Below are 12,017 nucleotides of genomic sequence, written 5' to 3'. Positions count from 1 at the left end.
CGGGAGGTGGAGGACGGACGAGGTTCGGTGGCTGTCCCAGACGGCTCTGGCCAGGTCCGCGGGGCCCAGAGCCCAGGCTAGGGCCCCTGGGGTCACGGCTGCAGAGGGCCACGTGGGGTTGGGCCCAGCTGGCGCCGTGCAGGTGCCGGGGCGAGCTTGCACCGGGCCCAGAGCAGAGCCCCGGCCCTGGGGGATTCACGCCCGGTCTCTCACCCTCTCTCCCGCTCCCCTGCCCCTGCCTCCCACCCCCCTGGACCTCACAGGATGCCTACTCGGAAATCGCCTACCTCTTCGCCGAGTTTTTCCGAGACCTCGACATCGTGCCGTCCGACATCATTGCGGGCCTGGTGCTGCTCCGGCAGCGGCAGCGGGCCAAGCGCAACGCGGTGCTGGACGAGGTGAGTGCCCGCCCTCCTCCCGGCGTCTCCCTGCTGTCCCGGTGCCACTCCCCAGGTTTCCGGAGGTCACCCTCTGACGCCAGCTCCCCACCACACGCCCCCTTGGGGGCATTGAGGCCCTTGGGAAGCAGGCAGAGTGAGAGCCTGGAGGGCCTGGGCCCCCTTTCTCAGCCACGCAGCTGGACCTGGGACAGCCAGCCGCCTTTACACGCTGGTTTTACAGGCGAACAATGACATTTTGGCCTTCCTGTCTGGGATGCCAGTGACCAGAAACACCAAGTATCTCGACCTCAAGAACTCGGTGAGTCAGAAGCACCCCCCACCCTGCCTGCCCCGGGTCCCTCTCCCTCTGCTGGGATGAGCTGAGCAGACCACCTGCCAGCCGCCCCGACAGCGGGCTGCACCTGCTCCTCCCTGAGTCCCCCTGCAGCTCTCCGGCCAGCCGCTCACCTCGGTTCACGCACCCCTTCATCCCGAGAACCCCCACCCCCACCCCCATCATGCTGGTTCTCCGGATGAAACCCTGGAATCTGCTTAACCACACTCAGAACGTTTGGTCCTGGCCTCTTGAGATTATCAAGAGCTTCACGGGGTGGGGGGGCGGGGAGCTGCTTTTATTATTGCCGCTGCTGCTGTGGTCATAAAAGACAGCAGGACGTAACCCGCTGGTTTCAAGCTTTTTTGAGCAGCAGAACCTCTCCTCGGGCATCTTGGCTAGAAATCCCGTGTGTCACAGGTAAAGGTGGGGCCGGTCCTGTGGCCGGGGAGCCCCCCGCCTGCCCCACCCCCCCGCCCCCCACCATACCTCAAGGGCACTGTGTTCCCCGGGCTAAAACTGCAGCCAGCAGCCTCAGGAGCAAACCCACTTAGGGACGCATCAGCTCCGCCACTGTCGCCGTGACCTTGGGCGCGTCCCCATGCCCTCTGAGCCCGTCCCTGCGTGTGTAATGGTGCTGGGCCCACCTTCCACACAGAACTCCGGTGGGGAGAAGAGGAGCCATCCGGAGTCCAGCTCCCCGCAAGGTCTCAGCCGGGACCCTACTAGAAAGGATTTCCCCCTTGTAGCGAAATCCCCTAGAAAAGCCTCCGTCTGTCCCCACTGCCCAGAGTAGGTGTTCGTATCCCCTCTGAAAACAGCCCACCCAGGGCAGGTGCCCAGCCCAGCCGGGCTTCCCCGGGGTGGCCCTGGGCTCTCTCACCATGTGAAGGGGGAGGGGCAGAGGCGGGCAGCAGAGCCTTGAGGTGCTGGGGTCCCCGCCTGCTGCTTGGCAAAGCCTGCCCGTGCCCCGCCCTCCAGCCAGAGCCAGGGAGGATGATTGCTTTCTTCAGCTCATTCCTAAAGAGCAGACAGGGCTGGCCCAGGGATGGTTCTACCCCTCTGGGCCCTTATTAAGGAGCTACCTAGTTCACTTCACAAGATGACTAATCACCCTCTTTAACTTTTACAAGGTGACTAATTCCCTCTAAGTGCAGGGGCCCTCCGGTGCCTGGCACACCCGGGACACCGGAAGCCGCTTTGCCGGGACACCTGTGCCTCCTGTGTCCTTCCAGCCCATCAGGCTGATGACAATAGCCGCTGGCCTCAGACACCGGGTTTCAAACTGGCGCCTTTCTCTGGAGAGATCCCAATCTGCTCCAGACGTCCCCTGGGAGCCTGTGACTTGACGAGTCAAACTGGAGTCTCCCTGGATTTGCAGACCTGGAACCCGAGGGCCGGGAGGGCCAGCTGACAGCTTCTCTGGTCACCCAGGGCCTGCAGGGCCAGCCCTGCCGCTCAAGGCCTGGATACCCCCAGCTGGAGGGCCCAGGGCCTCTCGGGGTTAAATCTCCCTTCCCAGGCCTGATTGCCGAGGCGGGGTGAACGCCACCCCGCCTCCCCCTCTCTTCCCTTGTCGGAAAAAACGGGCAAGGAAATCGATCCAGCACTGCGAGTGTTTTTCTGTCCCCAAATCATTAATTCTGAGGTTGGAGCAGCAGGACAGGCCCCAGGAGGCTTCGTGCCCTGGTTGCACGGAGATAATTAGGGAAATGCAATTATCATCTAGAGGAGCGGTCCCTCCTCCACGCTGGGAGCCGGGTGGGCCTACAGCCCCCGGGGAGGCTGGCTGGACCGCTCCCTCCTCCTTCCTGGGGAGCCCTTGGGCCCAGAGGCTGCAGGCGGAAAGGGCAGGGGGTGACTGACTCTGCTTCCTCTCTTCCAGCAAGAGATGCTCCGCTACAAAGAGGTCTGCTACTACATGCTATTCGCTCTGGCTGCCTACGGGTGGCCCATGTACCTGATGCGGAAGCCTGCCTGTGGCCTCTGCCAGCTGGCTCGGTCCTGCTCGTGAGTACCCCGTCCTGTCCTTCTGGCCGGCCAGTGCGTGCGGAGGAGCCGAGGTCCCGCGGCTGGGCCAGCCTGTGGGACGCTCTCCCTGAACAGACTGTGCCTGCTGCCCTGCCCCCACCTCCCCTGTGGTCTGCAACCCGCCCTTCCTCTCCTCCACCCCGCCTGTGGGCCTCGACCTTTCTAGTCGCGCATTATCCCCAGGCAGGGAAGAGCATGGGCTTTGGAATCACGCAGATTCCAAAATCTGCTCTGAATCCAGATTTTGTCACCCGCAGCCTTGGGCGAGTCGGCAGCCTTGGGCGAGTCGACCCCCCTACCTCTGCAAGGCTCGGTTTCTTTATCTGTGTAATGGGGATGCTGGAGCTCTTTTGAGAGGATTCAACGATAGCTGTCCAGCCTCCGGCACTGCTGGTTCCCTTCCCCTGCCGTGTCTGTCTCTACCTCTCTCAACCACTCCCCTCTGCCCACATCTTGCTCCCTCCTGCTCCTGTCGTGTGCTCCACCTCTCTGAAAGAAAGGCTTTTCCGCCCCAGGCTTGCCTGCAGCCCGCCTCAGGGGCCTGGTGGACTGTGCTTCCCTAAGTGGACCAGAGAAGGGCACAGCTCCAGGAGGGGCCCTTCCCCGTCCTCGCTGTGTCCACCCTCAGTGTGGCCCAGACAGAAGGAGGACAGCTCCCTGGCTCCCTGGTCCCGAAAGGCTGGCAGGTTGGGTGGCAGCTTCTGCCTGTGACACCCCTGCCCTTGGGGCGGCCACACCTCTCCTGCGGTGCCCTTTGTTTCCAGAAAGCTGGGTGGCCCTGGGGACCTGGTTCTCCCCATCCCCCCCCCCACCAGTGACTCACAGAGCGGACCACACACCCCACGCCCCCTCCCACAGCGGGTCCTCCCAGCGTCCCTGGGAATCCCTGCCGCTGCCTAAGAAGCTTCTTGAAATGAGCACCAGACCAGGAGTCCCGGGACCTGGGCTCTGACAGGCCCTGCGCCGTCACTCACGGGCGGGGTGGGGGCGTCATTTGTGCAGGCGGTGTCTGTCCCACCTGCACATGAGGTATTTCGGAAGCCAGGGAGTCACTGGCAGGCCGGGCACTCGGGGTGACATGCAGGCAGGAGGGATGCTGCTGTTTTTCAGCTCCCCGGTGCTGCAGGGAGAGAGAAGACGGTCCTCAAGGCCAAGGGTTCAAGCCCAGGTCTCTGTCCCTGAAGGCCACGCTGCGGTGGCCATGGGCTGACCGGGGTTAGAGAGAGGAGACAGCTGCCTGAGAACAGGAGTCTGGCCCCCAGACCCAGGCCGGCCCCCACTTGGCCCTACGGTTGGTGGGAGCCTCTCCCAGCGTGGGTTGAGGTGGCTGCCCACCCCAGGCCCGGTAGTTTCCGAGATGCAGCCGGACCCTGAGTTTGCTCAGCGAGGCTACTCCTCATCGGGATGTAACAATCCCTTAGATGCTGCTTGAGTGAAGACAAACCTCCCAGCATCGCCGAAATTCAGGCTCCTTAATAAAATCCCAGCTGTCATCTCAAGACAGCTGGCAGACCGCGCTCTTGTGTCTGCTCCGGGGGCTCCAGGGCTGGTCGGCTGGGTGCTGGCTCCCTCTGGTGGCCTGAGGAGCCCCTGCACTCCCTAGCAGGGTGCCCGGCTCTGACACTCAGCCCCTCGTTGAGGGGGATGCCTACCCCGTGTGCCTGGTGCTGGGGACACAGCGGTAAACCAAGCAGAGCAAAGCCTGCCCCGTGGAGCCATCGCCTGGTGGAGAGGTGCAGACAGTACACAGACAGGGACCCGGAGCCCGTTGGAGCAGATTGATGCTTTGGGGAAAAATAAAGTCCATGTGTTTGTTGTCAGGCTGGGGAACGCTGGCAGGGGCCTGGCTGTGCTAGATGAGGTGTCCAGGGTGGATGTCCCCGTGACCTACATTTGAGCAGAGGTCTGAAGGAAGTGAGAAGTCCTGTCATAAGATATGGCCAGTGCATCTGAGGGCAGGCAGGAAGGCCGGTGGGGCCAGAGGGAAGTCGAAGGTAGCAAGCCAGAGAACCAGGGCCTGATGGGGCAGCGCCCTGGACCCTTGCAAGGACTCCAGCTCTGACAGTAGACAAGAAAGGGCAGCGCTGTAAGGTTTTGAGTGAAATGATGTGGCTTGACTCATGTCTCAGAGGCTCACTCTGGCTTCCGATCGAGAATGCCGAGGACAAGAGTAGAAGAGGGAGACCGGTCGGGGGGCCGCCACGACACTCCAAGCCAGAGATAATGGTGGAAAGGGTGGGCGCCAGGGAAGGTGGTTGGAGTCCGTTCTGAATCTGAAGGCAGGGCGAGCTGATGTGCCGACCGCCAGGCCGTGGGACGAGAGGTGGGGGGAGGACCCGAGGCCAGGTCCAAGTCTGGGACTGTGCACAGAGCAGCTGGGTGTGGGGGATTCAGGGAGCACGCGGGGGTGGACCATCGGGGACTGGGACCTGGCATGGTTGGATGGGGGCGTCTGGAGGCCGGGAGCAGGGCGGGCGGTTCGGTAGCTCGGAGGAGGTGTTCAGTGCCGGAGAGCAGGAGCAGGTGTGGTGAGCGAGAAGGCGGGAAGATCGTTGCTCTGGCGGAGGACGAGCCCCAGGAGGCTGCCAGTGAGGGAGGAGCAGTCCAGGGGTGAGGGGGGGGGGGAGTGTCGAGGGCGAGGGAGAGACCCACCCGGTCCCATGCTGCCAGGAGGCCAAGTAGGCTGAGGACCCTGGGACTTGTGAGGGAGGTTCCAGAGAGAATGGCTCTCCCGGGTCTCTGAGCCCTCTGCCACCTCGCCAGGTGCTGCCTGTGCCCTGCGCGGCCCCGCTTCGCCCCGGGAGTCACCATCGAGGAAGACAACTGCTGTGGCTGCAACGCCATTGCCATCCGGCGCCACTTCCTGGACGAGAACATGACCGCGGTGGATATCGTGTACACCTCCTGCCACGATGCGGTGAGGGGCCGCCGGGCCTGCACTCCCTCTGGGGCTGGGAGGTGGTCCCCGACCCCACACCCAACACTGGGGCTTCCCTGCCAGCCTTTCGGGGGAAGGGATCAAGGGAATAAGCAGTGAGGGCCTGGGGAGGGGGCGGCGGTCCTTCTAGACCCTGCAGGCAGGACGGCTGCTCTCAGGCTGTCTGAGCTGGAGGGGAGCCCGGAGGGCAGGGCGGGCTGTGTGCTGGGTGGGGAGGGAGCCCCCGCCAGCCCTGCGGGGCCCAGCGGGCAGGGGAGCCGATTCCGTAGCAGGAAGACCTGCTCAGGTCACTCATTCCCCAGGTCTAGCCCCATCCCAAGGCCATTCGGCTCATGAACCCCCTTATCCTAGGTCTACGAGACCCCCTTCTACGTGGCAGTGGACCATGACAAGAAGAAGGTGGTGATCAGTATCCGGGGAACCCTTTCCCCTAAGGTATGCTGCCTGTGGCTCCCAGCCCGCCCCTGTGGACACCCTCACAGCCCCCGAGGGGTGCCTGTCGTCCTCACCCCTCACCCCACCCCTCACCCGTCCTCTCTTTCCACAAGGATGCGCTGACAGACCTCACTGGTGACGCTGAGCGCCTCCCTGTGGAGGGGCACCACGGCACCTGGCTGGGACACAAGGTACGCCCCGTTCCGGGCCCCTTGCCTTCTCTCCAACCCTGCTGGCACACACACCTGTCTTGCTGCTGCGGTGGGGGGCCTCCCTGCTTGCGCCACCCCCCCATCACCCCCCTGAGGTGCAGATTCATCTAGAAGTTCACTGTGGCCCACCCACCAGGACCCCCACGGTCCTACCTGGCCCAGATCCTGGCCCAGAAAAGCCTGAGGAGGCAGCACCTCACCCTACTTGGCCTCCTGGCAGCACAGGACCCAGGGGGTCTCTCCCTCGCCCTCAGACGCTCTCTCCCCTCCCTCACTGGCAGCCTCCTGGGGCTCGTCCTCCGCCAAACCACTGGTTTCTGGTAGATAGACATGCCACTCTTCTGAGCCTCAGTTTTGTCATCTGTGAGCTGGGACTGATGTGAGAAAGTATCCACCAGGCCCCACAGCCAGGGGTCAGGAGGGCCAAAGGGGAAACGGGACAGGATTAGTGAGCTTCCAGCCACTGGTTTTTACTGGTCTCTAAAAGACCTCCCTCCCTCCCTGCCCGTGACACCCACCTCTGTTCCTCCTTACCCAGGGAATGGTCCTGTCGGCTGAGTATATCAAGAAGAAGCTGGAGCAGGAGATGGTCCTGTCCCAGGCCTTTGGGCGAGACCTGGTGAGGCACTTTCCCTGCCAGCGAGCCCTGGCCACGCTGGCCCTGCCTCCCCGAGGGCCACACTGGGGGCAGGATGCATTGAACGGTGGCGCCTCCCCGGCAGGCCAGGCTCCTACTCCCGGCCCCTCCTCACTTGCTCAGTCCCTCCCACCTGCTCTGACGCCTTCCTCTTTTGCACCAGCATTTCTTGGGCTCCCCTGCTCAGCCCCACCCCGTTGTGAGCACCTGTTCCACGCCAGGCACTGGAGGCCCGAAGATGGTTCGGGCCAGGGGCTTCAGAATCTAGAGCAGGCGATGGAAAATCGTTGCAGAGCCGATCAAAAGGGGGTCACTCTGGTCGGGGTGATCTCCCGAGGTGCTGCCAACTGCTCTTCCCAAAGCCAAGCCGTCCCTGGTCCCCGGAGAGCCCAGTCTAGTGTTTGGGGCACAGAAACAAGGGCAGGTGAACAAGCGATTATAACAGAGTATAATCTTTACAGAACGTACGCTGTTACACCAGAGTATGGTCACCATGTATGAAGGTCTGCCACAGGTGTAGATGCAGCGTCTAGGAGGAAGTCAGCCTCTCCTGGAAAATCAGAAAGGGCTTCTCCAAGGAGGTACTCTGAGCAAGGTTTGGAAGGATGAGTAGGAGTTTGTTAGAAGAGTCCCCCCAACAAGTTGCTCTGCGTGAGTCTAGCTTGGCCCTCTCTCTCTGCCCCGGCAGCCGCACAGCACAGACACGATCCCGGGACTCTGGGAAGACCCATCCGCCTCCCTGGTTTCAGCTAGTCCAGACAGTCAGCGGGGCAGGGCTCTCAGGTTTCTCTCGGTTTTCAGGGCCGCGGAACCAAACACTACGGCCTGATTGTGGTGGGCCACTCCCTGGGTGCAGGCACGGCTGCCATCCTCTCCTTCCTTCTGCGCCCCCAGTACCCTACCCTCAAGTGCTTTGCCTACTCCCCACCAGGGGGCCTGCTGAGGTGAGCAGCCTGGGGCCTCAGAGTTGGCTTGGGTTGGCGGGGGCTGAAGACTTGGGAGCTGGCCCCGGGCAGTCTGGCTTCTGGTCACACGGGGGCCTGGGAATGGCCTGCTAAGCACGGGGGGTTGCTGCGTCAGATGCCAGGCAGACCCCAGGATCCACGCCCGGCAAAGCCTCACTGGCAGGAAAGGTGCGACAGGCAGCGGGCGGCCTGGCCTGGCACCCGTGAGCTCCCCGGAGGGCCTTGAATCAAAAACTGACCCCAGGAGTGCCGGGGCAGGGCCCGCTCACCACCCCTGCCTTAGCACCCCCTGGCTTCCTTTGCAGCGAGGACGCCATGGAATACTCCAAGGAATTTGTGACAGCTGTGGTTCTGGGCAAAGACCTTGTCCCCAGGCGAGTCGCAAGTCACAAGTTATGCCCTCTCTCCACGGTCCCGATCCCGGTCGACTGTTCCTCCCTCCCCGGGGGATTCCCATCTCCCCGGGGGGGAATCCCAGAGCCCCCAGAGCCGGAGGATGGGTGGCCCCACCCTGCCTGACCTCCCTTCCCTGGCTCGGCCCTGCCGAGCTGCTGACTCCCGCCTGCCTGTCCACCCCTCCCACCCCGTGATCCTGATGGCGTGGTCTTTTTGTTTCTGTGGCTGCCATGTGCCTGCCCGCTCTGCCCCCACACCCCACGCCTCTCCCGGGCCCTGGCCAGGCCAGGCTGACACCCGTCTTGCCTCCTTCCCCAGGATCGGCCTCTCCCAGCTGGAAGGCTTCCGCAGACAGCTCCTGGATGTCCTGCAGCGAAGCACGAAGCCTAAAGTGAGCCCCCACCCCTCCCTCCTGCCAGGGCACGCTGGGCCCTGGGCACCTCACCTGTCCTGCGCCCTGCCTGTCCCTTGGCACAAAGCACAAGAGGCCCCAGCCATGTGAGGCCAGGCTGTGTGTGGCTGATGTCATGGGAACCCCAGGCCCTCAAACTCTCAGACCTCCAAGTCTCCCTGCTCCTTGTACAGAGGAGGAAACCGAGGCTGAGGCTCAGAGTGGGCAGGGGACTTGCTGTTGCTTACACAAGCTGTAACTGAGTCAGGAAGGGAACCAAGGGCTCCTGAGTCCCCATCACCCAGAGCTTCCTAAAGTCAAGAAAAAGCAGGCCCGAAGCCCGGTGCTTCGACTTGGCGACAGGAAGCCCCCTGCCAAGCCCGCTGCGGCTCCCCAGGCTCCATGAGCCGGGCTGCCACCGCCGGAGGGGATCTGGGTGCACTTTGTTCTGATGTCCGCTGTGGCTAAGGAGAGGATCAGCCCTTCCTCATACCTCATCAGGTCTCAGAAGAGGACACTGGGGGGCTCCTCCTGTGGCAAGCCAGCCTCAGCATGCCAGGCAGGGGTGGGTGCTGTGGCCAGGTACCCGGAGAGAGGCAGGCAGGGGCTGACCTGCACCAGCTTGTCCCCTGTGACCCCCAGGCCGGCCCCCACCCCATTAACCATCTCTGCCCAATTTGGCCTGTTCCCAACCTTGGTGCCCATGATCCTCCGGCAGGCAGGGCCCTGGGTCAGGCACCAGGTGGCAAAGGTGGGCAGGGCAGCAAAGCCTTAGGGGGCCATGTCTGCCTGGAGGAGCCTGGTTCTGGAAGGTAGAGCTGTTCCTATCAGACCCAGGCCTGTGCCCTTGTCAGGCCCAGGAGGCAGGTGGCTGGGAGCCAATCCAGACGTGCCCAGGCCTGGTAGGTGCAACTGAGATGAACTTCGGGTTCTGTTCTGTCTCTGACTCAGGAAATGACCTAGAGCAAGTCCCTTCCCTTTGCTGGGCTGTTTCCCCATCCTCTAGATAAGGGGTTGACTGCTCTTCCAGCCCCTTTCCAGCCCTGACATTCAACAGTGTCATATCATCTGCCCTTGGCATCTGTTTGGCCATCCTGACCACCATATGCCTCGGCCACTGCGTCCTTAGGTGGGCACTGTCCTTCCCTCCACCCATGGCCATCCCATCTCCCACCTGTCACCAAGGGCCCTCCTTCTGAGGACGCTTCTGCCCCTGCCCACCCAGCCAGCCCTGCTCAGCTCTCTCCCCATCTCCCCCCTGCCCCGCACAGTGGCGAATTATCGTGGGGGCCACCAAATGTATCCCCAAGTCGGAGCTGCCTGAGGAGGTGGAGGTGGCCACGCTGGCCAGCACGCGGCTCTGGACCCACCCCAGCGACCTGACCATCGCCCTGTCAGCCAGCACCCCTCTTTACCCACCTGGCCGCATCATCCACGTGGTCCACAACCACCCAGCAGAGCAGTGCTGGTAGGGTGCTGCCCGCGACCCTGGTCAGCTGGGGGGAGGCAGCGGCCAGGGGGGGTGGGGGACCGGGCTGGCCTTGCTTTGTTACCCCTCGGAACGGGACGGGGTGGGGGTGGTGGGCATAGGCTGGGAGACACTGGCCCGGGACGCTCACTGCAGGGGTTGCCCTATCCTGGGGCGCTGGGAACGGAAGAAAAGTCCAGAGCGGGACTCCAGGCTCCTCCCTCGCCGTCTCAGACTTTGTTCCTGAGTAGCTCTTCCCACTTAGGGGCCATGTAAAAGCGGAAGCCCTGGAGGGGTCGCCCTGAGGCCCCGGCCAGCTCACACCTCAGGTGTCACTTGGCATCCCCTCCGGGATTAGACGGCAGTGGTTGTGACAGGGGCGGGGCGGGGGTGGGAGCGCGAAGGTGGACAAGCTACACATCGACCTCTCTTACTTCGTGCTCTCTCAGAGGGTCAGGCCTGGATCCTCCTTCCCAGCGACCCCTCCTGCCCAGGATTGGGGCAGGTGTGACCCAGGCCACGAGCGGGTAGTAGGCTGTGTAGGGACAGCGGCTGAGGCCCATTTGGCACAAACGGTTCCTGGCTGGGGTAGGGGGGGGGGGGGTGGGGTGGGGGCTCAGGGTGAGGCGAGAGCAGGGGGCCCAGGGACCTGGGGGCCTCGGCCAGGGAGTCACCCCCACTCAGCTTCCCTCCGGCACCTGTGTCCCCAGCTGCTGTGAGCAGGAGGAGCCCACATACTTTGCCATCTGGGGCGACAACAAGGCCTTCAATGAGGTGATCATCTCGCCGGCCATGCTGCATGAGCACCTCCCCTATGTGGTCATGGAGGGGCTCAACAAGGTGAGAGACCCTGCGCGGCCCCGGGCAGTGACGTCACCTCAGCACCCACAGCACTTTGCTGGCCTGTCTCCGTCCCCATGTTATGAGCAAGGGTGCGGACTCTCAGAGGAGTGAACCAGAGCTCGTGTTCTGGCCCCCACGCCTCCGCGGTCCACATCGCCACATGGTCCCGTAGTGGGGAGCTTAGGAGATTCCCAGGGACCTGTCCCCGAGGCGGGCTGAGCTTAGAGGGCCTGGAGGCCACCTGGCACTTGACAGGTGCACCACCACCCACAGGCACCCTCAGCCATCACCTGACCGCGGAAAGGGTGACCATAGGGAAGGGAAGGCCCCAGCAGGCCTTCCTGGTGGGGAAGGGACCTGGGGTGGGGGGACAGGAGCGGGGCCCGGCTCACCCCACGAGGCTCTGGCCTGAGAAGCTTGGCCTGCTGCCCCGCCCCGCCCCCCCCCCATGTGATTGTCACTCCTCCGCCACCACCACCACCACCACCAGCTTGCCCGACCCGTCCCTAGGTGCTGGAGAACTACAACAAGGGAAAGACGGCCCTGCTCTCTGCTGCTAAGGTCATGGTGAGCCCCACTGAGGTGGACCTGACTCCCGAGCTGATCTTCCAGCAGCAGCCGCTGCCCACAGGGCCACCCGTGCCCGCCGGCCTCGCCCTAGAGCTGCCCACCTCAGACCACCGAAATAGCAGCGTCAGGTGAGCCCCAGGCGCCCAGCCCCAGCCCACCCCAGAGGCCGCTACAGGTGCCACAGTGTGTCCCAGAGCACGAATGTCTGTGCGTGTCTGTACTCTGTGCACGTACTGGGCCCACGTGTTCACAGAGCTCTGCGCGCGCGCACAGGAGAACTCGATCTCAATCCCCTCTGCTCAGGGTCTCCCGATCAGCTCCCACTGCCCCCGCGCCTGCCATCACTGAAGCCCGCATGGGATAGTGGCCGTCTAGGGCCGCACAGACACACGTCCACAAGCACACAGGTTCGCTCGT

The 12,017-nt window shown here is 63.6% G+C and overlaps 1 protein-coding gene across 5 annotated transcripts in view; it reads left to right on the top strand.

Moving 5' to 3' along the window:
* Positions 1 to 12,017, top strand: part of DAGLA (diacylglycerol lipase alpha) — a 63,288-nt gene that overhangs the window by 46,117 nt on the left and 5,154 nt on the right. For all 5 annotated transcript variants that reach the window (XM_047823625.1, XM_047823626.1, XM_047823624.1 and 2 more), the window contains 13 exons: positions 264 to 398; positions 622 to 699; positions 2,600 to 2,724; positions 5,509 to 5,662; positions 6,035 to 6,118; positions 6,232 to 6,309; positions 6,869 to 6,949; positions 7,769 to 7,911; positions 8,238 to 8,306; positions 8,647 to 8,719; positions 9,991 to 10,187; positions 10,898 to 11,027; positions 11,541 to 11,728. In XM_047823625.1, coding sequence (XP_047679581.1) covers positions 264 to 398; positions 622 to 699; positions 2,600 to 2,724; positions 5,509 to 5,662; positions 6,035 to 6,118; positions 6,232 to 6,309; positions 6,869 to 6,949; positions 7,769 to 7,911; positions 8,238 to 8,306; positions 8,647 to 8,719; positions 9,991 to 10,187; positions 10,898 to 11,027; positions 11,541 to 11,728 — 1,535 coding nt within the window. The remainder of the gene's footprint in view (positions 1 to 263; positions 399 to 621; positions 700 to 2,599; positions 2,725 to 5,508; positions 5,663 to 6,034; positions 6,119 to 6,231; positions 6,310 to 6,868; positions 6,950 to 7,768; positions 7,912 to 8,237; positions 8,307 to 8,646; positions 8,720 to 9,990; positions 10,188 to 10,897; positions 11,028 to 11,540; positions 11,729 to 12,017) is intronic.

This window comes from Prionailurus viverrinus, chromosome D1, assembly GCF_022837055.1.
Source record: "Prionailurus viverrinus isolate Anna chromosome D1, UM_Priviv_1.0, whole genome shotgun sequence".
Lineage (NCBI taxonomy): Eukaryota > Metazoa > Chordata > Mammalia > Carnivora > Felidae > Prionailurus > Prionailurus viverrinus.
This window is presented reverse-complemented; position numbering and strand designations above follow the sequence as displayed.